The sequence below is a fragment of the Panthera leo genome, chromosome D2 (genome assembly GCF_018350215.1).
Source record: "Panthera leo isolate Ple1 chromosome D2, P.leo_Ple1_pat1.1, whole genome shotgun sequence".
NCBI lineage: Eukaryota > Metazoa > Chordata > Mammalia > Carnivora > Felidae > Panthera > Panthera leo.
In genome coordinates, this window is record NC_056689.1 from 53,138,301 (window position 1) to 53,162,221 (window position 23,921).

General features: G+C 39.5%; 1 protein-coding gene across 10 annotated transcripts; it reads left to right on the forward strand.

The window, feature by feature from the left end:
- The first annotated feature begins 190 nt into the window (after positions 1-190).
- On the forward strand, positions 191-23,228 carry CEP55 (centrosomal protein 55). Of its 10 annotated transcripts, XM_042908900.1 has the most exons (11): positions 1,018-1,040; positions 2,755-2,945; positions 5,696-5,971; positions 8,302-8,370; positions 15,976-16,126; positions 17,575-17,888; positions 19,441-19,512; positions 20,221-20,346; positions 22,081-22,146; positions 22,480-22,528; positions 23,152-23,228. In XM_042908900.1, the coding sequence occupies exons 2-10, from the start codon at positions 2,763-2,765 to the stop codon at positions 22,480-22,482; spliced, it is 1,260 nt and encodes a 419-aa protein (XP_042764834.1). In that variant the 5' UTR covers positions 1,018-1,040; positions 2,755-2,762; the 3' UTR covers positions 22,483-22,528; positions 23,152-23,228. The 10 variants fall into 10 exon arrangements, 9 of the variants coding, with proteins under 9 accessions (XP_042764832.1, XP_042764835.1, XP_042764829.1 ...); XM_042908895.1 differs by lacking the exon at positions 1,018-1,040 and adding exons at positions 380-466; positions 2,105-2,214 and having other exon boundaries at positions 22,081-23,228; XM_042908894.1 differs by lacking the exon at positions 1,018-1,040 and adding exons at positions 486-617; positions 2,105-2,214 and having other exon boundaries at positions 22,081-23,228.
- The last annotated feature ends 693 nt before the right edge of the window (positions 23,229-23,921 follow it).

Consider the following 23,921-nt stretch of genomic DNA (forward strand, 5'->3'; position numbering starts at 1 on the left):
GCCCCCTGACCCCGCCCCGTCGGACCCACTTCGTCCGGTCTAGGTCCCGCCTCTCGCAGCCAATCGGGGAGGCGCGGGCTCGCCGCGTGTGCCGCTCCCCTCTTCCTGCCGGCCGCGCCCCCGCCGGCAGTGACGTGCCCCGCCCCGCAGCCGCGGGATTCAAACTCCCGGAAGCGGCGCCCGCGCCGCAGGGTGTGACTGGGCGGACTCGAGCGCCGCGCTTCGCCTCAGGTGCTGGCTGGCGGCGATTAGACGACAGCCGAGGGTGGCGAGGGCGGCCGGGGTCCACAGCCCCGGGGCCAGGCTGGACCGCGAGGGAGGCGCGGTCAGCGGGCAGATCGCGTCCGTTTGGACTCCATCTCTGCTCGCCCTGATATATGTCCCCTTTCCCTGGCGCTCACTTCGTGCCTGCCCCGGGTTGGGAGCCTCGACCGTCAGCGGGTCGATCCTTCCTTTCATCTTTGCGGTGGGTATCATCACCCTCTTTGCCTTTTTTTTTTTTTTTTTCCTTGGTGCGAAGAGGCCAAGTGACTTGGCCGAGGTCTTTTCGTGCGTACAGCATTTTGCCGACTAGCAAGCACGTTCATGTCTGTTCTACAGACATCTTCACTTTAGAGGTGAGGAAAAAAAAAAGTGCCTCGTTTTGCAGTTTTTCTTTATTTCTGTGTAGAAATAAAGAAATAAAGAAATCACGTAGATCTTATGTGAGGGTTTTTGTAAGATTCGCCTCCACTTGGAGGCTGTGCAGGTTGTTGGGTTGCAAGATTTCTTTGGTCACCTCCTGTCCAGGATGCCTTAGATCACTTCAGCCAGTCAATAAATATTTATTGAACAGCGGCTGTTAGATTCTGTGAGTGACAAAAATAATTCAAGGTTCAGCCCCTGAAACAACTGCTGAGCAAATTTAAGAAGTGGGTGTAGGGTGGGAGTAAACAATCGAGTACCAGATTGTATCCTGTGACCAATGTAGCTTATACAGAGGGAAGGCGTCCTGGAGAAGATGCAGCAGGGCCGGATAAAGTTTGAACGGTGTGAGCTCTGTGAGTATTGGCCTGATGGGAGTAGAAAAAAAAAACGGGGAAAGGAGGTTGGGAGGACTAAATGGTGGGGAGCTGGGAGATCCCAGCAAGGTCTATCTAGTCCAGAAGCTAGAAACAATAGTCATTTGTGACCAAAGTTCTGTCCAGAGGTCAGGAAGCGAACGTCCATAGGTTCCTTCCCGTTCTACTGATGCATGTGGTTCCACCATTGTGTGTTTCAGTGACTTGGGTGAAAAGTAGTTTTCTGTCATATCAACCCATTATAGCAAGTCAACCATGTGTTACTAACAGAAGCATGTAGGAAAGAACTTCCTGTGGCAGCAGGTTCTCAAGATGCCATAACCTTGCATTGGTCTTAATCGGTTTACCAGTTATCTCAGCCTTTCACCTTAGAGTGGGCAAAAATCCAGGACTAACGTTTCGCTAGATGGTCTGTTCCACTCAGTTTTCACAGCTCTGGTGTTTTCAGACTGATTTCATACAGGATGACCGTAAAAGTCACTTCCACAGGCAGGCCTTCCCCCGTCACCTTAACAGAGTAGGTCTCCCCTGTTTTTTTACCAGAATCATTTATTCCTATAGAGCATCGACTTTACAACTTGAGAATCTATATTGTGTCCTTGCCTCCTTTACTAGATTGAAAGTTCCATTATGTAAGGGAACATGTCTCTTTTTCTTTTGTTTCTTTGTCTTTCTTTCTTTCTTTCTTTCTTTTCTTTTCTTTTTTTTTTTTTTGCCCATTTATACCCAGCACCTATGATGTTGCCTGGTAAATTAGGTTTTCCAGTATTTTTTAAATGCATGAATGGTCACACATCCCTCTAATTTACTTTAGTCACCACCACTATTTTTATCTTGGGATCCATAATGTAGAAAAATGCTTTTTAATCTCCCTAATTAAAGCTACTTTTATTATATGCGCAGTATCTTTCACTATTTTGCTCCTAGAGTTAATATTATACATTTCTTCTACACTGTTACCAGATACTGTTAGCAGATTCTAAGGTTCTTACTCAATTTGGCCACTGTTCTTAATTCTTGAATATTGTGCCTCTTTTTCCTAGAAATGTCTGATCTTAGATTCTCCTCACTTCTGCCCCACTGTACTCTCTCAACTGACTACGTAGATCTGAACTAGGCCTATCTTCTAAAACAGGACATATCATTATGTCAGGTAATGATATTTCAATGCCTGTGTGCTCAGAATTATATACTTATCACTAGCTTTTTATTCCTGGGTAAAATATGTCTTTGATTGTGATCTGTTTCATTCAGACTTCATTTGATGGTTTAATCATTGATCCTTTTTCTTTTAGATGAAACTTTTTCATTGAAGTATGACACATACAGAATCCTGCACAAAACGTGTGTCCGTGTTTTTTAACATTTTTATTTTAATACCAGTATGGTTAACATATAGCGCTATTTAGTTTCAGGTGTATAATGTAGTGTTTCAACAATTCTGTACATTACTCAGTGAGCATCAAGATAAGTTGACATATTTTTAAAAGGTGAATTCTCCCCATGTATCCACCACCCAGATTAAAGAATCGGTATTGTTACCAGCAAGCCAGAAGCCTTTCCCAGTCCCTTGGTTTGGCTGTATCTCTTCTGTTGAGATAGAAATGTTCTTCTATTTGGCAAATCGGTTATTACCTTTCCAAGCCTTTCAAACTTAGACTAATAAAGTATAATTGTATTTTTATTTTTACAGTTTCAGAGATGTCTTCCAGAAGTCCCAAAAGTTTAATTAAAGGTAAATGGGGATCGAAGCCTAGTAACTCCAAATCAGAAACTGCATTAGAAAAATTTAGAGGAGAAATTGCAGCCTTAAAAACATCAGTGGATGAAATCACAAGTGGGAAAGGAAAGCTGACTGATAAAGACAAACACAGACTTTTGGAGGTGAGTGGCCTTATAAACCTTTTTTTTTTTTTTTAATTTTTTAAACGTTTATTTATGATTGAGAGACAGAGACAGAGCACAAGCAGGGGAGGGGCAGAGAGGAGGAGACACAGAATCGAAGCAGGCTCCAGGCTCTGAGTTGTCAGCACAGAGCCCAACGCCGGGCTCGAACTCATAAGCCTCGAGATCATGACCTGAGCCAAAGTCAGACGTTTAACCCACTGAGCCACCCAGGTGCCGCATAAACCTTTTTAAAGTATAATAAGCCTTACTGTAGGAGATGAGAAAGTATTTTCCCAGTAATGATGTAATTTGGTTATTCTGTTCATTCACTAAATGTAAAAAATCAAAACTAGTAATTTCAAAATGTTTAATGGAGTTCAGATTTTAATGTGAATGCTTAAAAACTCATTTTATCATATATATTGGTTGCTTTCCAAATAATCCTTGTTTTCAGATATTTGAGATAAAATCATTACATATATTGGCATTTTGCATTCTGTTAAACTATATTTCAGATTCTCTAATTTACAGTTTGTTATGGCATAGTCAATAAAGCAGTTAAGAATTTATTAGAACTGGAAGGATTTAAAAACTTAATCATTTATTTTATTTTGCAAAAGCTATTTCCTTGTTCATAGTTAGAAAATAAATGACCTATATTAAATCGTATCATTGGATTTCTTTAAATTTTATTTTATAGGCACACCTAAAACCGAATAATTTATTTCTTTAACAACACATATTGAGGTAAATACTTATTGAAGCATTGAGAAATGATCTATCACCGATTTTTTTTTTAAGTTTATTTATTTATTTTGAGAGAGACACAGAGTGTGAGCAGGGGAGAGGCAAAGAGAGAGGGGGAGAGAGAGAGAGAGGGAGAGAGAATCCCAAGCAGGCTTGTGCTAATAGTGGGCTTTGAACTCACAAACCATGAGATCATGACCTGAGCCGAAATCAAGAGTCTGATGCTTAACTGACTGAGCCACCCAGGCGTCCCTATCTCCAATTCTTAAACACAAAGATTATTTTGCAATCTGGTGATGGAATCTAATAGCTTCTCTGAGAGATCTCTTTCCAGTTCTTTCCACTTTATTTTTTTTTTTTTTAATTTTATTTTTTTTTATTTATTTTTGGGACAGAGAGAGACAGAGCATGAACGGGGGAGGGGCAGAGAGAGAGGGAGACACAGATTCGGAAACAGGCTCCAGGCTCCGAGCCATCAGCCCAGAGCCTGACGCGGGGCTCGAACTCACGGACCGCGAGATCGTGACCTGGCTGAAGTCGGACGCTTAACCGACTGCGCCACCCAGGCGCCCCAGTTCTTTCCACTTTAAACAAGCACTGGTTGTCAAAACTTTGTTCCTTTGTAATCAATTGAAATTACACTTCCTGTAACTTCTACCAATTTGTTCTAATTGTACCTATTACAGCTGCATGGAACAAGTCTATTTTTTTATCCATTTGACAACTTTTCAGATATTTGAGGAAATCTTGCTTTCTCTTACTTTTCTTTAATATATATTTTTAAGTTTATTTATTTATTCTGAGAGAGCGAGCGAGTGAGCGTGTGTGCACATGGGGGAGGGACAGAGAGAGAGAGAGATGGAGGGAGAGAGAAAATCCCAAGCAGGCTCTGAGCTGTCAGCACAGAGCCTGATGTAGGGCTCGAACTCACGAACCGTGAGAGCATGACCTGAGCAGAGGTCAAGAGTCAGACACTTAACTGAGGGAGCCACCCAGGCAGCCCTCATCTTACATTTCTGTAGACCAATCCCATTTCTTCAGCTTTTCTGGCTTCTTATCATCCTGGTTACTTTCCTGAACATTTTGTGATGTGTTCATATTCCTTCTGAATTATGCACCCAATATCGTGCACAGTGGCAAACACGGGTTGAAATGGCAGTATTATTTCTACTAATTTGGATGTTGTTTTCTACAAAAGCCTAAAATTATGTGGGCTTTGTTTTGGTAACTGTATCATACTACTGCTTTATCTTAAGCTTGAGGCAACTTAAATCCCCTCATTTTCTCAAGGTCACCTAACTCAGTTTCCCCATTATATTTGGACAACTGCTTCTCCCCTTCATCCTCATGCAAGTTTGAAGTTTTATGTTGTTTTTACCTTGTTAGCATGTAAAGTCAGTTAACTTTTTATGGACTCTCCATAGATGCTTTCCCGCCTCTGTAAGCAGCCGCTTAACAAGTGTGCCTTCTTTATCTTTTAAATCCTTGGAAATGTGAACAGTCCTTTGAAGATCAGCTTTTAGATTTGTTACCAAATCATTTATTAACAAAAACAAATTAATGAATGCATTTTTATCCAGCTGTAATTTTCTGTAATTTTTAGGTTCTGTTGCTTTGAGTTCAATAATGAGCATGTATCTCTTTTAGGACTCGCTTTTAGCCTTTAAGATGATTGGAACTGGTATGATGGAGGGGTGATTATCACATACTCATGTGGGAGCCAGCTTTTCGTTAGCTTTCTCTTACCACCCTTGACAGAGTTGGTTTCTCCCATTCATTTTATATGTGTCTTAACTACAGCACCGACCATATTGCATTAATGGTTTCCCTCTCTGGAGCTCTCTGAGCACAAGACCTTGGCTTCATTTTCTTTTTGGCCCTGGTGTCTAGTGTAATGCTGACTTGATGTGTGATAAACCCTCTGTAAATGCTTGTTGGATGTTGTTTATTTCCATGTTTGACCTGGCTTTGTTCTAAGATTCTTCTTAGTTTATATCTAGAAAATTCGAGTCCTGGAAGCTGAGAGGCAGAAGAATGCTTATCATCTCACAGAGAAAGACAAAGAAATACAGCGCCTCAGAGAGCAGCTGAAAGCCAAATACAGTAGTACCGCATTGCTTGAGCAGCTGGAAGAGAAAACAAAGGAAGGCGAAAGGAGGGAGCAGCTGTTGAAATCCTTGTCTGAAGAGACAGATGTATTGAAAAAACAGTTGTCTGCTACAACTGCAAGGCTTGCTGAACTTGAGAGCAAAGCCAGTACACTTCATTTATCACAGGTACTTGCCATTTCTTTAAATCCAGGTTTTTTTTTCCTTTCTGATACAATTTGTAGTTCTTGTGAAGAATGAGTTTGTTAAAACACACTTGTCAAATGTTGAAGCAGTATAGTATACCAACAGGTTATTTTTTGTTTATAGCCTGATACCCTCTCCATAAGCAAAAATAGTTAACATGGCTCCCTCCATTCCCCAGACCATTGTTTTGCACAAGGGAATATTCGGAATACAGAATCCACTGTGTATTTACAACATCCAAGAAGATTTTTTGGGGCTGTTTTTTTTTTTTTTTTTCTGTAGTTTGTATCATGAAGACAATAGGCTTCCTTTTGTTATTGTTTTCAAATTTGAGATATACAATGATAATATCAAGCATGTTTTTTGAAACTACAAGTGCTTTTGCTCCCGTCTTTTGTTTTAAAGTTTCTAGTGTAGCAGAAAGAGCAAGACTTTGTTGGTAGGCAGGTCTGAGTTCAGATTTTGGTTCTGCCACTTGCTAGTTGTGTGACTGTAACCTTTCTAGTCTTAGAGGCAATGCTAGAGAGAATTCACCAGACCCTTCTCCTTAACCTCAGTTTCCACAGTGGTAAAATCAAGATAAGAATACTGGAGATTAAAATAGGTGAAGGAGCTAAAGAGGTCCAAATATGGCGAAAGAATACTGGAGATTAAATGTGATAATATATCTAAATCCCCTAGCACAGTGCCTGGTATATAGAAAGTGCTCTGTAAATAGTTTCTTGTTGATCAGATCTGTGATTCTTTAATAAATTTGGACACTTGGATAATACTAATGTTACAACTATTAATACCACCTATAGAAGAAAATCTGTTGCTTTCAGATATAATACTTCAATGTTATTTGGGGTCTTTGCACTTTCTCTCCCATTTAGAGTAGTCAGAGTGATCAGACGTATACATTTATGTGTAATCATGCACCTTTATGTGCCCTCTCATAGAATGGCAGTTGAGTATTTTTACAGGTGAATTCAAAGGGGTTAAGTTTTTCTAGAGAATTTCCATGCAGCTAAAACTCATGAAAATTATAATCAGATCCAAAGTGGTTGCCTAATACTTTTCCTTAAAGCTCAAGAATTAGTTTCTCTGCTCTCAAGTATAGAAAGACAAACCCTGGTATAAACGATAACTTTTAAAAAATGTATTCTTATAGTAATTGTATAGGCTGTCCACTATTAATTTCTGTATTAGTCAGACTGTTTTATTGCCATAACAAACAACCTCCAAATCTCACGGTCTGACAGAGTAAATGTTCGTTTTTTTCCCTCATGTCACAGTTTAGTGCAGGTTAGAGTGGAGGAGTAGAGTTAGAGTAGAGTAGAGTTAGAGTAGAGTTAGTGCCTTACTCCACAGGGTCACTCAGATCCAGGTTCCTTCCTTCTAGTGGTTTCCCCGTCCTTCCACCAGATCCTCTATGTACAGCTATGTAAGCTAGAAAGACTGTGTGGAGCATCAGGCGAGGGCTTGGGGGCCAGGCCTGGCATTGGCATATTTCACTTCTGTCCACGTTCCATTGGCCAGAATTCAGTCTTATGGCCTCACTAAGCACAGCGAAGGCTGAATGTGAAGTCCAGGTATGCCCAGGGAAAAATGGAAAGGGATTTGGTGAGCTATCTCTGTCCTAGTTTTTACCAAGAGGACTAAATTGAGAGAGAGGAAGGACCACATACTAGGGTGAGTATCTATAGTACCTTTGGAGAAAAATATTTTGTGATTTGTTGCCCGTGTTCACACAGATCTGTTTCCTTAAGCTGTTAAAAAGAGTGAAATATAGCTTTTTATGAGTTTTGTTGGTTAGCATGGGTACCTAACCATCTATTTCCTCTCTTGTTTTTCCTCTATAAGAAAATGAACAAAAAAAGAGGAGAGAAATTATGTTTTCAGTTCCGTAAAATCTGTTTAACTAATACTAATTAATATTTTTAATATAAATATAATTCTAGAAAACAACTTTTATCTTTTGAAAATTTAGTATTTTCCAAATTTGATCTAAGAGCGCACTTCTATGTGTTTTATCTCATTTTGGTGAAAAGCACTGGGCAATTCATATGCACTGAGGTATTCTAGTGATCCAGAGGCCCTAAGAAGTCAAATTAGTTATGAAATCTCGGGGCTTCCAGTGTGCTGAGGAAGCTTCCAGATCTTCATTCTCTTCTGGTACTCATGACCTGGCATGATGGCTCATCAGCATATACTAGATCTGGATTTTTGGGATGCCCTTGTGAAGTATACTGTGTTATTATAGAACTAAATATAATGAGGAAACTTCTGTTGTTAAATTTGTGATATTAACTAATACTGGTTTATTTCAGACTGTGGCCACAAGCTGCTTCAACTCATCAATGAGTAATATTCATGAAATGGAAATACAGCTAAAAGATGTAAGTTCAGTTTCCTTTTATTAAGTTATGGGAAAAGAGGTCTGATTCATTCATTCTTAAATTTCATGGAAATTGACAGCATTGATTCTGTGGCTTAAAAACAATCTGTTAAGACGGAGAACTGAATGGTTTGAGATCATCTCCCTAGGTTACTATCTTTAAATCTGTTTCTAGACATTCAAGAGGGCCAGTTCCTCTAATCATGGTCTCACGAATAGGCTAGAAAGCCCTAGAAATCACCCAAACACCCAATCTGATTTGCCCAATTATTTTATTATTATGGTATAATTTTATTTATAGTTTTTTCTCTTTTTGTTTATCCATGCAAGATGTACCTATTCATTTAAAATTCTTCCCTTGGAACCAGGATTTGCTTTCATAGTTTGAAAAGGAAACACATTCTTAGTATACTCAGTACGTCTTCTGTAGAATTTGATATGAGGTTATTCTACATATATGGTAAAGCTATATTATTTCAAACTTATGTCTTAAATACAAGAAGTGTTTCATTAGGAATTCACTAAATTCAGGACTGTATTTTTTTGAGTTTTAATATCAGATATACAAAGTATAAAATTCTTGAGTTAATTATTAGGCCAGTAGGTAGGTATTTTGATTCCAGAAATATTACTGGCATGTCTGCCCTGCTCTAAGTTGCTCTTAAGATTCCTGTTTTATTTCATCTGGCAGGTGTACCTTGCAGTCTATTTGATCTTCAAAAGAATTTAAATCTGTTGAGTGTCTTTATAGCAGAGTACTATAGTAGCCTTATCAAAGTAATTTACCTAAAGGTAACTAAGATAAAGAAGAAACACAATTTTTAAAGATCTATCAAAATAAGTTATTTGTGTTGTATGTTACCCTGATCTTTATCATTCTGTGTATATCAGTACCTACCAGATGCACATATCTATGAATAATTTACCTACCCACCTCTAGTTTTCCCCTTTTTCCACTCCAGCCGTGCTGGCTTTCTAGCTACTCCTGCATTACACTGCCTTTTGTCTTTCTCTTCTCTCTGCCTGGCTCACTGCCCTCAGATATCTTCATGACCCACTTCCTCACCTCATCAGATAATACTCAATTGTCACTTTCTCGGAAGGGGGAGGGGCGGGGAGTGGGGCCAGAGGTTTACCTAGCCATTTTTCTAAAATTATAGCTCCCAGACAATTCCTATTCCCTTTTCTTGCTTTGTAACTTCTCCCCTCATCACATATAACTGTTAAACTTATAATATGTTTTATTCACTTTATTACATGACTCTTACATTGGTATATATATTTTTTTCATTTTACTTAAATTCAAGTTAGCTGACATATAGTATAATAATGGTTTCAGGAGTAGAATTTAGTGATTCATCACTTACATGCAACACCCAGTGCTCATCCCAACAAGTGCCCTCCTTAATGCCCATCACCCATTTAGCACATCCCCCCACCCTCCTTCCCTCCAGCAACCCTCAGTTTGTTCTCTGTATTTAAGAGTCTCTTATGATTTGCCTCCCTCTCTTTTTATCTTATTTTTCCTTCCCTTCCCCTATGTTCATCTGTTTTTTTTTCTTAAATTCCACATGAGAGTGAAATCATATGATATTTGTCTTTCTCTAACATTTTAATTAGCATAATACATTCTGTTCCATCCACATTGTTGCAAATGGCAAGATTTCATTCTTTTTGATCACAGAGTAATATTCCACTGTCTATACATTGGTATATGTTTTATGAGGGAAGGATTTCTGTTTTTTTCACCGTTATATCCCCATTATCTAGAACATTTGAATTTTATTAGTACCTGAAAAAATATGCTATCATCTTAAACTTCTATGTAATTTTTAGGCGTCTCAGCACCAACTGCTTCAAATATCAGCTAAGGTTATTTTTAGATAATGGCAATTCTTTATGTTAAAGTAACTTTGAAATGTTATGCATGTATACCCAGTCTTTTTGTTCTGTGTTATCTTCCTGGCTTACTTAAGGATCACATGGTACTTCTCTGCTCTGTTTACCTTAAAAAGGCTTTTAGACAAGTAGAGTAAAATTTAACCCAACTCACCTTCAATAGACTGAGCAATGCCTCCCAGACTGTCATGTGCAGATGAGACTACGCGATTTTTATAAAATGCAGATTCTGATTTCATTGGTCAGAGTTAGGGCCTGAGATTCTGCATTTCCAACAAATTCCCAGCTGCTGCTGTATTAACTTACATGTTTGAGGAGCAAGAGATGGTTTAGCTCTGATTGTCTCTGAGCCCAGGAGGAGACTAGGGAGCCCAGAAAGTGACCTGTCACTCCTCTGAGCATAGGCACTGTGGCATTATTCTGCTTTGAGAGCCCAGCAGTTCCAATCCCTCACCGTTCCTCTAGTCTCCTGCAAAGCTTCCTGGAACAAAGCTTCCTGGAATGCTTTGCCCACCTATTTTAAGAATCAGTATTTGTTTTGCTAAAAGAAGCCCTAAAAACTCATGTTTACCTTTCTTAAAGCCTACTGTATCATTTTCTCAGCTGCCATTTAGGTCTGGCTGACATTTTGAAATAATTACATGGCATTCACTCTGTAAACATACAATGTCATTAACGTGCAAATCAAATAGCTAAGAGGCAGTTGAAATAGGCATTTCTTGCTCTTAATTTTAAAAATCTGATTTTTAAACAGAATTTAGGGAATATAGGTAATGTTTATTTATTTAATTTTTTATTTGGAAAAAAGTAAAACTTGCAGAAAAGTTACAAGAATGAAGATGATACATAGAACACCCAATACTAATTACCAAAATTCAAACATTGTTAACATTTTGTTCCACCTTATACCTCTCTCTTTCAATACCCCCCCACATATAATATTTTTTTCTAAACCATTTGAGAGTGAGTTGCATATATTACAGCCCTTTAAACCTATATACTTCAATATATATTCCTCAGAATGAGGATGTTCTCTTATGTGATTACAGTACAGATAGCAACTTTATAAATTTAACAAGGACACTATACTTCTATGTAATCTACCATCCATATTCCAGTTTTGTCAATTGACCCACATTTTTTATTTCTCCAGTATAGGCTAACATTTCAACCTGCATTTCAGTTTTTGCCCAAGAATTATGTAATGCATCTCTGGGAAGCCAGGAGGGAGAACTTTAGTAGCATTCCACAGGGCTTCTCTTTTGCCCACTTCTGTCCCATATTTTTATTGATAACTTGAGTGGAAATGTTATATGTATGCCTTAGAAATGCATAGAAGACACAAAGCTGGAAGAGATAGTAATATATTGATGGCTCTAAAGATGCAAAACTAATATCAGCATTTATTGATAGCCATCAAATCCATTAATTATTGATACTATTTAGAGAAGAAAGCAAATGCAGAGTCAGTGAGAAGAGGCCCAAGTAAAGAAATGTTTGCTACTTTAATAAAGTAATATTGCCACCACGTGGCTTTTTAGAATATTGCACCTCAAATCTTAACCTGTAGTTCTGTTTCTCATACTTAAGTAATGTATGGGCAGGTTCATTTATTATATATATATCATATATATTAGTATATATACTAATTAGTATACTAGTATATATACTAATTAGTATATATACTAATATATACTAATATATATATATTAATATATATAATATATCTATTAGAGCAAGTGTGAGCAAGGGAGACGGGTAGAGGTAGGGAGGGAGGGAGGGGGAGAGAGAGAGAGAGAGAGAGAGAGAGAGAGAGAGAGAGAGAGAGAGAGAATATCTTAGGCAGGTTCCATGCTTAGCACAGAGCCTGATGTGGAGCTTAATACTATCACCCTGGGATCATAATCTGAGCCAAAATCAAGAGTCAGCCGCTCAATCAACTGAGCCACCTAGGTGGTCCTGGGTTCATTTAAAAGAAGAAAATTTTCATGACCATCCAATGTTAACTTGGATTATTTATATTGAAATATTTCTTAAAGATGGACTAATTTAAAATTTGAAATAAAATTAGGTTATCTTTAGCATCTAACTAATATGATTTATTAAGTATTTGGATATGTGCCTGCTTTTTGAGTCATACCTCTTTCGGCAACTAAATTTGAGTATATAGTACAGAACTCTTAAGCTCTGTGAGGAGAATTAATGTTGTAACTGCGTGACAGGTGCAGAGAGAAAAGTGTGTGGTCAAGTGACTGGAGGGCCCTGGACTAAGTCTTTGATTCCAGATGCTGTCGTTGTCTTTGTAATCCATTTCTTAGTTCTACAGAAAACAAGACACTGAAAATTCTTTAAGCCCTATGCCTAGATGCTCATGAGTTTGTAGGATGCTCATGGAAAGAGCCTAGCAAAGTTTAGAGGAACTCTATAGACTTAAGGGTTTTTATAGAGAGAGATCTTTTTAGACTTGAGACTCAGTCGTTTATGTCTTTAAAGATAGAAATTCTTATCTGAAAGAAGATGCCTTGATATACAACCAAAAACGTCCAGTATGTTCCTTACCACCTTTCCCATCTCACTCCCCGGGGGAGATGCCAGCTTGTAGGGAAGGGGAGCCCCTCCTTTTTCAGCACACCTACAACAAATGCAGCGTGAGTAAAAAGAATTGAGCACTTTTGAAGATGTATTCCAGTATGTATGTTTTACTTCAGTCCGATTGGACCATGCAACATCTTTGTCAAGAACTTTACGTTTGTACCATCTTTGTTTGGCACCCCTGAGGATATGAAATTTTACATCCTGGCTGTCACTTCAACCATTCAATCCCAACAGGTCTGGGATGAATTATGACATAAGACGTATATATTATGCACTTGTTAAAATCACAGAAATAGCTGTGATAGTTCCATTACAAGGAGGTTTGATTACATTTTCATACATTCCTTAGTTAATGAGTAATAGATTCTTGAGGGTGTTTGATTCTTTTTGAGTCATTCTAAATGGATTGTTCTACTGTGTGTAAGGAACTTCTACTAGGTTCTTTCATGCCAGTTCCTCCCTTCCCTGAATACTCTCAAACTTCAGTCTGGGTCTAAAAGCCTTGCTTGGATGCTTGGCTGATTCTGTCAATCATTGTTTCTCCACTCCATGTCGTCACCATCATTCATGAACATCCATCAGGCAGCTGCTTGCTATGGAAACATCGAACACATGAGTAGAACCTATGGACTCTAAACAAGCCTGGGCTCAGCTTTCTGGGGGCTCATGTTCTAGTTCAGATAAGAACTATCGTCAGGAGGCAATCAAGGTCATGAGTGTAAGATGCCAAATAGATTGAATAGACATTAAAATCACTGTTGGCTTACAAAGGAGAGGGAACTTGGTGAGGGCAGTTACGGTGAGGAGTCTTGAAAGACAAGCCCAGATGCACTGGAACTTGCTGAAAAGGTGGGATTTAAGTGAGCAGGTGATATAGGAAGGAGTTCTAGGGCATTCTGGGCAGAAGGAAGAGTTTAAGCAAGGCACAGAGTGTGTATAGTTCTGTGGACAGCAAGGTGGCAGTGGAGGCCAGAAATGGCCAGGCTGTAACTTGAAGAGTTGGGAAAAGGCAAATTGTGGACCATTTTAATGTTAGCCTAAGGGAACATAGCTTCAGTTTTAGCAAATGGTGTTATGAAGCTTTCAAAAATTCTGTTACTAATATAATTAAAGCAATTTAGCACTTTGGGGGACCAAGGGAAAGGTTGAATTGAATTTATTAGGAGTAGCTGTTTTTCCCCAAAACACAGAGTAATCATTGTATTGATTAACCTGAAGCTTTTGGTGATAACCTGTGCCTCTTCATACTCTTTTAATGGGGAAATCACTTTCAAACTGAGGATCTGTATTGTTGAGCAAAAAATGGACACATTTTTTTCTTTTTTCTCTTAATCCTCTTATCTCCAGGGTTTACCAAGATCCAACAGTGAATAATTGCTCAAGTAGGCATTCCGACAGGGGCAGACAGGTCATAGCATGAGCACCAGGGCCAGAGGACTCAGTACAAATGAGCTTGGCTATCAGAAATGGGTGTTCACATCTCTGTGTGTGCCCCCTTCTGGGACCCTTCATCTGTAACATTTTGCACAGGTGGCATCAGGTTTAGATAATGCACGGCCTCTCTACACAAATAGTCATTGAGACTGTTTCCCTAGCCAGCCTCTTAGGAGCAAAGAACGAGAAAGGGACAGTCCCGTCTTCTTGGACTGAACTTCTAGATTAGAAAGGAGAGAAGAGTTATGTCATTGCATAGCAGTGCTATTTAAGAATTTCTAGACTTTTCCCCCCAGTGCCAGCAGATGAGTTATCTTTTTTCCTAGCTTTCAACTTGAATCTGGGCCCCACTTTCATGAACAAAACTGCCACCTCCCCTGGAAAAACTAGGGCAGGGGTCAAGGGGGTAGGGTAGTGTGCGATTGCTGGGGATACTAGGCTGTCCTGGCAGACTCCTTTGCCTTTCACTGAATTTCCAAGGATCCAGTGGTTAAGAACAGTGAGAGCTAGAATCAGAGGGGATATGAACTTGTCCTGATTGATAATAATGAACCACCTTAGAAATCTGCATACCTTTGTCCATGTATTACCACTAAAGCTTGTTTACCCACTAAAGCTAATGTAGCTTCCTATAGGAGTGTTTGCTAGTGTCTTGCCACAGATCAGGTGGGGTCAGGTTTTCAAACTTCAGCTAGGTGGCCTGGTAAGGCTATATCAGAGCATATCTAGTTTCTTGAGGGAAAGATGTAACCAAAATGAAAAACTCGTGTTAGCAGTAATGGTAAAGTGAATCAGTTTCCTTGTTACCAGCTAACTTAAATAGACACTGCCTATTTTATTAATATTACCCTGTCATTCAAATAATTTCTTGAGTATACATATTGTACATAAAAGGAGATTCCTCAGAGGAATCCTCTGAGAAGAGCATGGTCTACCACTTCAAGAAACTTACTATTTGAAAGACATAGCAAGCACAGATAAACATCTGAAGATGTTTGGTAAAATAATTTTTAAAAATATGTAGATCTATGTAACAACTGACTTCATAAGCCCCTATACAAACCAAATGAATGATCCCAGCTTGGGATTTTTGCTTGAGTTGTAAGAGATGTAAAGGATGAAAATTGGTGATCAAAAGGGGGGCGGCTCTTTAAGTTGATTCTCCGAGAAGCAGCCACTGAGACGGAGTTCGGAGGTCAGTTTACTGGGCAGCAACATCTGTGAAAGTAGAAGGAAGGTGGCAGGACTGGGCAGGAGCACCAGGCTGCAAGCCTGACAGGATCTATGTCCCCATGGAGAGCTCCTGAGCAGAGTTATGTGTTGAGTGGAAATCCCTCTTTCTCAAAGGGAGCCCCAGCAGTGCACCTCACCTCTGCCACAGAGTCATCCTAGTTTACAGAGAATGACATGGACACAGATACAAAGCAAGTTGTGTATAGGAGACAGCAGAGAAATGAACTTGACCCCATGGAAACATGACTTTGCCATGGTGTTAGGTGCTCTGAAGGAGCCTGATGTTCGAATGGATCTCGAGGTTGCAAGCCATGCGGTGGCGGACCAGACTTCTATGTGAACCACAAGACTGTGCACTGAGAAAGGCTACATCACTTTGGCTCTCTTCTCCATTTTAAGATTTTGGTTTTTCATTTTAATGGTTTGCTTTCATTTTCATTTCAAGGCTCTGGAGAAAAATCAGCAGTGGCTTGTGTATGATCAGCAGCGGGAGGTCTACGTAAAAGGACTTTTAGCCAAGATCTTCGAGTTGGAACAGAAATCGGAAACAGCTGCTCATTCACTCCCACAGCAGACAAAAAAGGCTGAATCAGAAGGTACTGGTGTAAAAATGTTCTTTTGGGGTAGGCCTGCCTGACATTTCCCAAAAGGAGAGATTCATCAAATTTAGATTTTTATAAATAAGTGTTAGAAAGTAAATTAAGCAAATCTTCTAACCTTGAAGTAAGAAATATTGTGTTACCAAGTCTGTTTTCTCATTGTTTTTTGATAAAAGGGGGCACAGCCACAGAGTAATGGGTCTGTGGCAGTTCTGAAGGCACATTAAATTTTCTCCTTCGTGCATGTCCTTCTCTGCCTTCAAAGATCTTCTCCAGTTTTATTTCCCCCAGGGTCAGCCTTGTTACTGATTAGCTTTTTACTCTGCTTCCTTGCATGTATTCATATCAATCCCAGGAGAAAGAATACCTCTTATAGATGATTTTTCAGTCTTGTGAGTCTCCCACAGAATTGAAATGAAGGCTCCTAAGGATGATTCAATCTTTTTGTCAAGTTCTTCGCAGCTTCTCTGACATTGAGTTTCACAAGAACTCTAAGAGGTGGGGCAGGAGGGGACATTATTCTCATTTTACAGATGGGAAGATAGGTTCAGCAGCTCCAGGTGATGAGCTAAGAAGAGAAAAGAAACCCCCTTCCAAAGCACTTGTTAAAAGACGGATAGCACGGGGCGCCTGGCTGGCTCAGTCAGTGGAGTGTGCGACTCTTGATCCCAGAGTTGTGAGTTCAAGCCCCGCATTAGGTGTAGAGATTACTTAAAAATAAAATCCTAAAAAAAAAAAAAAAAAAAGACTGATGGCCCTAATGGGACTGAAGCCTTGAATTATATAAACAGAAGGCTAAAGAAAGGGAGACAAGACTGCTAATCTTGGAGCTTCACATTTGAATATTTAAAATGAAGCTAATGCTGAAAAAGAAAATATAAAAGGAATTGGGCACAAAGTTACTTAACTGTAATTCCTTTATAAGTTTATTACACATAAAAGTAAGATTTTAGTTGTGGGCTAAGTCTAATTTCTTCTTTGGCAATATGTTCTCTACGTGTATATGTGTTTTACCAGAGTAATGTAAGCTCTTGTTAAAGTAATTTAATAGTAGTATAAGAGGGCTTGCCCCACTCTTCATAGTCCATCCCAGTCGCTATTTCCTCCTGCCATTAGGGCAGCCACTTTTAACATTTCTGGTTTTGATTTTGGTGAGTATACCTATAAACAATGAGCTTATATTTCTATTTGTTGATTTATCTTTTTTAGACATTGCTGATTTTCCCTTCCCATAGAAGAGCTATAATACTGTTTTCAGTTCTTCTGTTTATTAGTTTAACTTCAAATAATGTTCCTGAGCTTCTGTTTCTTGTTCCATCGGATGTCTACCCTATCTCTTGACTCTTCGTTTCATAAGAACTTATTTACAGAAATGTGTTTAGTTTTAACTTCTCAGGATTATTATGTTTTATAAAGTGAGTTGTGACCCAATGTGTTTGTCATAGGTTATCTTCAAGAAGAAAAGCAAAAATATTACAACCATCTCTTGGCAAATGCAAAAAAAGATCTTGAGGTTGAACGACAGACCATAACTCAGTTGAGCTTTGAACTTAGTGAATTTCGAAGAAAATATGAAGAAACCCAGAAAGAAGTCCAAGATTTAAATCAACTGCTGTGTTCACAAAGAAAGGCAGATGTACAACATCTGGAAGACGATAGGCATAAGACAGAGAAAATACAAAGGCTCAAGGAAGAGAATGATATTGCGAGGGAAAAGCTTGAAGAAGAGAAGAAGAGATCTGAGGAGCTCTTATCTCAGGTGAGCCTAACTAGTAAGACTTTCCGTGATTCAGAATTCAGAATTGCCATTGTACTTACCAAGCATCAGGAACTATGTTAACCACTAGGGAACCAACAAGGAACAAATGCCCTGCCCTAGGATTCTTATTTAGAATGGAAACAGACCATAAACCAGTACCTAAATAACCAAGTAAACTCAGGAAAATAAAGCAGGGCAATATGACACAAGAACTGGGGGGCCGGGGGAGGCTTTACTGCAGAGACGGTATTTGCACGAAGGTCTTTTGGGAAGAAGGAGCCTGTGAAGAGAGTGACTGGGAATTCCCTCCTGTGGAGGAGCTCGTGTACAGAGGCCCTCGGGGAAGAGGAGGCAGGTATGTGTGAGAAGCCGAAAGGTGTGAAGCAAAGAGGGGAATCGGTGCTGGTTCCCAGGCAGGCACCTTGATCTGGATGATACCGTGCTCAAGTTAATTCCTTCACCTGATACCGTCCACCTTCTCATTGCGCTCATGACCTCCTGCCAGGATATCTGTGCCAGTAACGTTGGAGTTACTAAGTTAGGATTGTTAGAATTGAATACTACTTCAACAGAAACTCATTAATTTAAATCTTGCTTGGCAGCATGGAATAATGAAAAAAACATTATTTGGGGTCCACACCTGGTCTCTAGTTCAGGATGTATGGCCTTAGGAAAATCAGCTAACTTCCCTGACTTGAAGATTATTGATGCCAAGTTAATAACAGCAGTCTTTTTTTTTTTTTTTTTTTCCTCGTAGGGCTTTTGTGAAGGTCAACTGAGAGAATGTGAAAGTGCTTTGTAAAATAAAGGGCTGGGGTCAATGTTCGTTATTGCTGCCATTAGAATAGTAATTTTTTTTAATCATCTAGAAGTTGAGAGGGAGAACAAAGCAGTCTGTAACATTTGCCTTCTTAGTCTTTACCGCCCTGGTTTGTGCCTGCAGGTGTGAGCAGTGATCTTTACAAAAGATTAACCAGAAATGGTGGAGAGGGAGCGCCTGAGTGGCTCAGTCAGTTAAGCATCCAACTTTGGCTCAGGTCATGATCTCACGGTTTGTGGGTTCAAGCCCCACATCTGGCTGTGTGCTGACAGCTCAGAGCCTGAGCCTGGTTCAGATTCTGTGTCTCCCTCTCTCTCTGCCTCTTCCCCAGCTCGCACTCTCTCTCAACAATAAATAAACCCTAAAAAAATTTTTTTAAAAGAAATGGTGGGGAATTTTGTTCCAACTCTACAGGCAAGGAGGCAGGGCACCTCCAGCTTTTTTAACCCATCAGAAATATTAGCAGCTGTCAGAACCTCCAGGAAAGTGGTGTGTGCACTGCAGAGTTCAGTGCTGTTTATGGACTCACGGTCTCTGCCTCAGGGAGCCCTCAGCCAGGGTGGTGCTGCTCAGCCGCTTGTACAGATAGCCATCAACCAACCAGCTGCCGGGACTCACCCCAACTAGCAGGTGTCATCCGGAATAGAGATGGATTTGTGAGCCTCCCCTGCATCCCAAGTCAAGCAGTAGAAGAGTGGATATGACAGTGTTGGCTCTGTTTCCATCCTACAGGTCCAGTTTCTTTACACATCTCTGTTAAAGCATCAAGAAGAACAAACAAGGGTAGCTCTGTTGGAACAACAGGTACCGACTGGGGCTGCTTCTAAATTCAGCTTAACTTGTTAGAAAATGGGATTGTTCCTCATGTTTACACTAGTCTATGAAGAACCATTTGAAAGTCATGAAAAATGTTTTTAATAAACTTTAACAACAACAGCAAAAAATATAAGTGAGCATCTGTGCTCGCCATTTATTCCTATCTTTAGGCTAAACCAGATCCTGAGGGGGGATGGTGGTTGTTTTGACAGGGTAATGTTTGCCTCGGTAAATCTTACTGTTCCCCGCATGGCTTCTGTAGTCCCTACTCCAAGTGAGCAGGATCTCCCCAAGAGGGCCATCTTATAACTTCAAGTAGAACTCAGAGAGATACCACTTGTTCTCAGGATATAGACCAGAGATTTTTAGTGTATTCCAAACCAGGGAACAGCTATCTCTTTCCCTTCTCCCCCTGCCCCAGAACAGAAGGGGGTTCAGGGAGGACACACCCCAACCAGCAACTTCTTAAGTTGCTCGTCACTCACCTCAAGCCCTGGCTTTGCTCCTTGGATAAACCAACCCCCCAACCAGAAGCTTTTCTATTTATCAACATCTCACTGTACTCGGATGAATTCTTGCTGTGAAGGCACAGCAAATGTTTGCCTCTTGTGCTAAAAAAAAAATGCAAGCATCCAGTCAAGAGAAGTCGACGGTGTATACTAACCATAATTGTCTCGGCCTGGGTATTTGTTCCAGATGCACGCATGTACTTTAGACTTCGAAAACGAAAAACTTGACCGTCAAAATATGCAGCACCAACTGCACATAATTCTTAAAGAACTGCGAAAAGCAAGAAATCAAATAACACAGTTGGAATCCTTGGTGAGTCTGGAATGGTTAAACTAAAACTTATTTTCTTCTTTCTCTTGCTGCCATTTTCCCATTTATATATCAAACCAGTGCCCAGACTGAGAGGATACAGCTTCAAGCATGGCTATTTCTCAAATCAACAGGCAGAACCCTGCTTCGTTGGAAGCACCTGCCCTTTGAGCATCAACCCAGGGCACTAGAAGGAGGGGCCCTGTGTGCCTCTGTGTAACAATGACATTACTGGTGCCCGGGATCACCTCTCCCTACTGTGACTCTAGACTCACTAAACGGGCTGGCCTGGGGCAAGGTGGGGTAAGGGAGGGCAGTTGTAAATCCTGAACTGAAACCATGTTTTTCTATTTAGAAAGAAAGAAATGTCATTTTTAGTGACAATGGATGGTTCTGTTAATACACTGTTGCAGGCATGTTGAGTTAAGCACATTTTGTGGGTTGCCTTGAACACATAATCTTTTAAAACATAAACCTTTTAAATAAGATTGTTTCTATGAGGAAGTGATTTTTGACTTACTATTTTCATGTTACTAAGAAGCTTTTGAACCAAACCTGTTGGTAACTGTGTGTGCGTGTTATGTCCCATTAGCACATATTTTATTTATTTTTAATTCATTTTGAGATAGAGACAGGGAGAGAGAGCACGTGCGCGCATGGGTAGGGGAGGGGCAGGGAGAGACAGGGAGAGAGAGAATCCCAAGCAGGCTCAGCACTGTCAGTGTGGGACCTGATATGGGGCTGGAACTCACAAACCTTGAGATCATGATCTGAGCCGAAGTTGGACTGAGCCACCCACGCACCCTGGCACATATTTTATTCATGCCTAGTACTGCAGAGTATTTGCAGATGGTAAAATGTAACAAATAGAATTCCTCAGTTTTTGAAAGAGGAAAAAGCAATTGTTAAAAAAATCATTTGTAGCTTCTTTATGAGTAAACGACAAAATATATCTTGACTCTGTTCTTTAGTAGTACGTCATTCATTTTGACCACATATAATATTTGAAATTGAAGTTTATAATTCATTTCTGTTAATGACTATTTTTCAAAGTATAGGAAGCCAGAGGGTATAAAAAAGATTCCATAATTTTCCTGTACTTTTCTTTGTTTTCCTGCTGTCCATCATCTTTAGAATATGCTGTAAAATATTCATTTTAAAGCTGTATTGACTATTCTGACTTCCTCAGGGGGGAAAAAACCATAAAGAAGGAAAGTCACAAAGATATACAATATTGTTATGATTTCTATGTGTAACCTATTTGATCTGCTAACATTCTTTGCTACTCTTAATTCTATGTAGTTTTTTTTTTTTTTACTTGCTGAACTTGACCTTTTTTTACAAAACTATCAAATTTTGTCAGCCTTGTATATAGGTCTACCTTTATATCTGGCTCTAAGCATTTTTTAAAAAAATTTTTTAACATATATTTATTTTTGAGAGAAAGAGACAGAGCATCAGCAGGAGAGGGGCAGAGAGAGAGGGAGACAGAATCTGAAGCAGTCTCCAGGCTTTGAGCTGTCAGCACAGAGCCTGACACGGGGCTCGAACTCCCAAGCGGTGAGATCATGACCTGAGCTGAAGTTGGACGCTTAACTGACTGAGCCACCCAGGCATCCCTGGCTCTAAGCATTTTAATAAACTCTATCCATGTAAATACCCAATCCTGGTATTTCGTGGGTAATTTGGGTAATTTATAACTACCTCGTATATTATTTATTCGTATTTATTTTTCAGAAGCAGCTTCGTGAATTTGCCTTCACAGAGCCATTAGTCACTTTCCAAGGAGAGTCCGAAAACAGGGTAAAAGTTGCCTCACCAAAAAGTCCCACTGCTGCACTAAATGAAAGCCTGGTGGAATGTCCCAAGTGCAATATACAGTATCCAGCCACCGAGCATCGAGATCTACTTGTCCACGTTGAATACTGTTCAAAATAGCAATATAATTATTCTTTGTTTTTGTGGCAAAAGATTCAATACTGTATCTTCTGTTAGCTTATGGACATTTTGAATTACTTATTTCACCTCTTCTATAAGAAACTGCCTCTCTACCTTTGAGACTCTGGCATAGGAGTGAATCATTGTTGTTGTTGTTTTTTTTTTTTTTTTTTGGCTGCTTTGCATTTTCCTTGGTAGTGATACCTCTCTGAGATGGTTCATCTTCAGGCTTCAGTGACGGAATGAGGTGAGCTGAGACAACTAACATTTTGCACTGTTAAAGTACTTGATAAGGACGAAATAGTTCAGGTTATTGCTTGTGGGCTTAATCTGTTGCACCAGCAAGCAAATATTTTATGTTTTTTGTAGGTTTTTAAAAGTCAAAGTTAACTACCCAGGATCTTACTTTGTTGGCTTTTTGTTTTTTATTCAAACTTCATAAACCTACAATTCAAATTTTCATGTCCATTGTTAAAAGCTGGTAATACTTTTTACATTTTTTCCTCTCTATAATAAGACGGTTATTAGAAAAGTTGGAATTTTTCTTGATCTTTTTTTGCAGAGCTGTGTTCTAATAGAAGCACAAGGCAGATTCTGCTTAAGCAATACTCCTCAGTAGCCACACACAATGTTTTCTTTCATATTAACTGGCTGTAACTTTAACTTGAATTTCATTAGCACAGGTTGCTCACTTAAAGTTGTTAAAATGAATTTTAACAAAGCCATCTAGCCCTCTCATTTGATTTGCAGGTATTTTATTTATTTATTTTTGGCACTCTTAAAGTTGGGCAATGTGATGAACATTTGCTTATCTGAATATATATTTTTATATGTGTGTGTGTAAACCCCCAATTTTTTTTATTTCTTCAGGTTTTCTAAAATGCTGAATATGGGCTACTGTTAGTAATATAAAGGAGAAAAGAATAAAATTATTTAATAAGTTTTAATATGTCTTGTGTATATGTACACAGGTATTCTAAGATTTCTGTCCTGAGGGGTGTGCCAGAGAACAGCGGATTCGCTTACAGTGTAAAGGGATAAGAGAGTTAAGGATCCACTGGAACCAAAAACTACATGAGGCTCAGAGAGATAAAGCAAAATCCCCACAATCACTTAAAAGAGAAACATATTCTTGGGTTTCAAACTCCCAAATCAGCCCCAAAGCCCAACTTCACTCTACCCTGCCAGAAAACTTTTGTGAATTCTCCAAACTCAGTACACGTCAGGTGATGTTATAACCAGAGTAATGGAATGTTCCTTGAGTTAGGAAAACAGCAGAGCAGAACATACCAACTGGTCTCTTCCATCTCTCTGGTCTGAGAAGTCCCGCCTTGTCGAACCCCTCCACCTGTTCCATGGGTCTCTGCTATGCCAGTTCTCCAACATCTTTAATCTCATTCTCCAAACACCTATTAAACACCATCTACGTGCCAGTCCCGACGCTAGGTATTAGTGACACAGTGATAATAAAATGCAGCCCCATCTTCAGCATCTAGTAGAGGAGGCCAACATGTAACAGGTAAATATTACATGTAGGAGGTGCTATGATCAAGGTATATGGAGGGTACAGAAACTGCCTTATTCGTTTTTTGTTTTTAAATTTTAGAGAGAGATAGAGAATGCACACACAAGCAGGGGAG

Coding starts and splice junctions, on each gene's coding strand:
- CEP55 (XM_042908895.1), top strand. Junction 5,972..8,301: donor GTACACTTCATTTATCACAG/GTACTTGCCATT, acceptor GGTTTATTTCAG/ACTGTGGCCACAAGCTGCTT. Junction 19,513..20,220: donor TAGCTCTGTTGGAACAACAG/GTACCGACTGGG, acceptor TATTTGTTCCAG/ATGCACGCATGTACTTTAGA.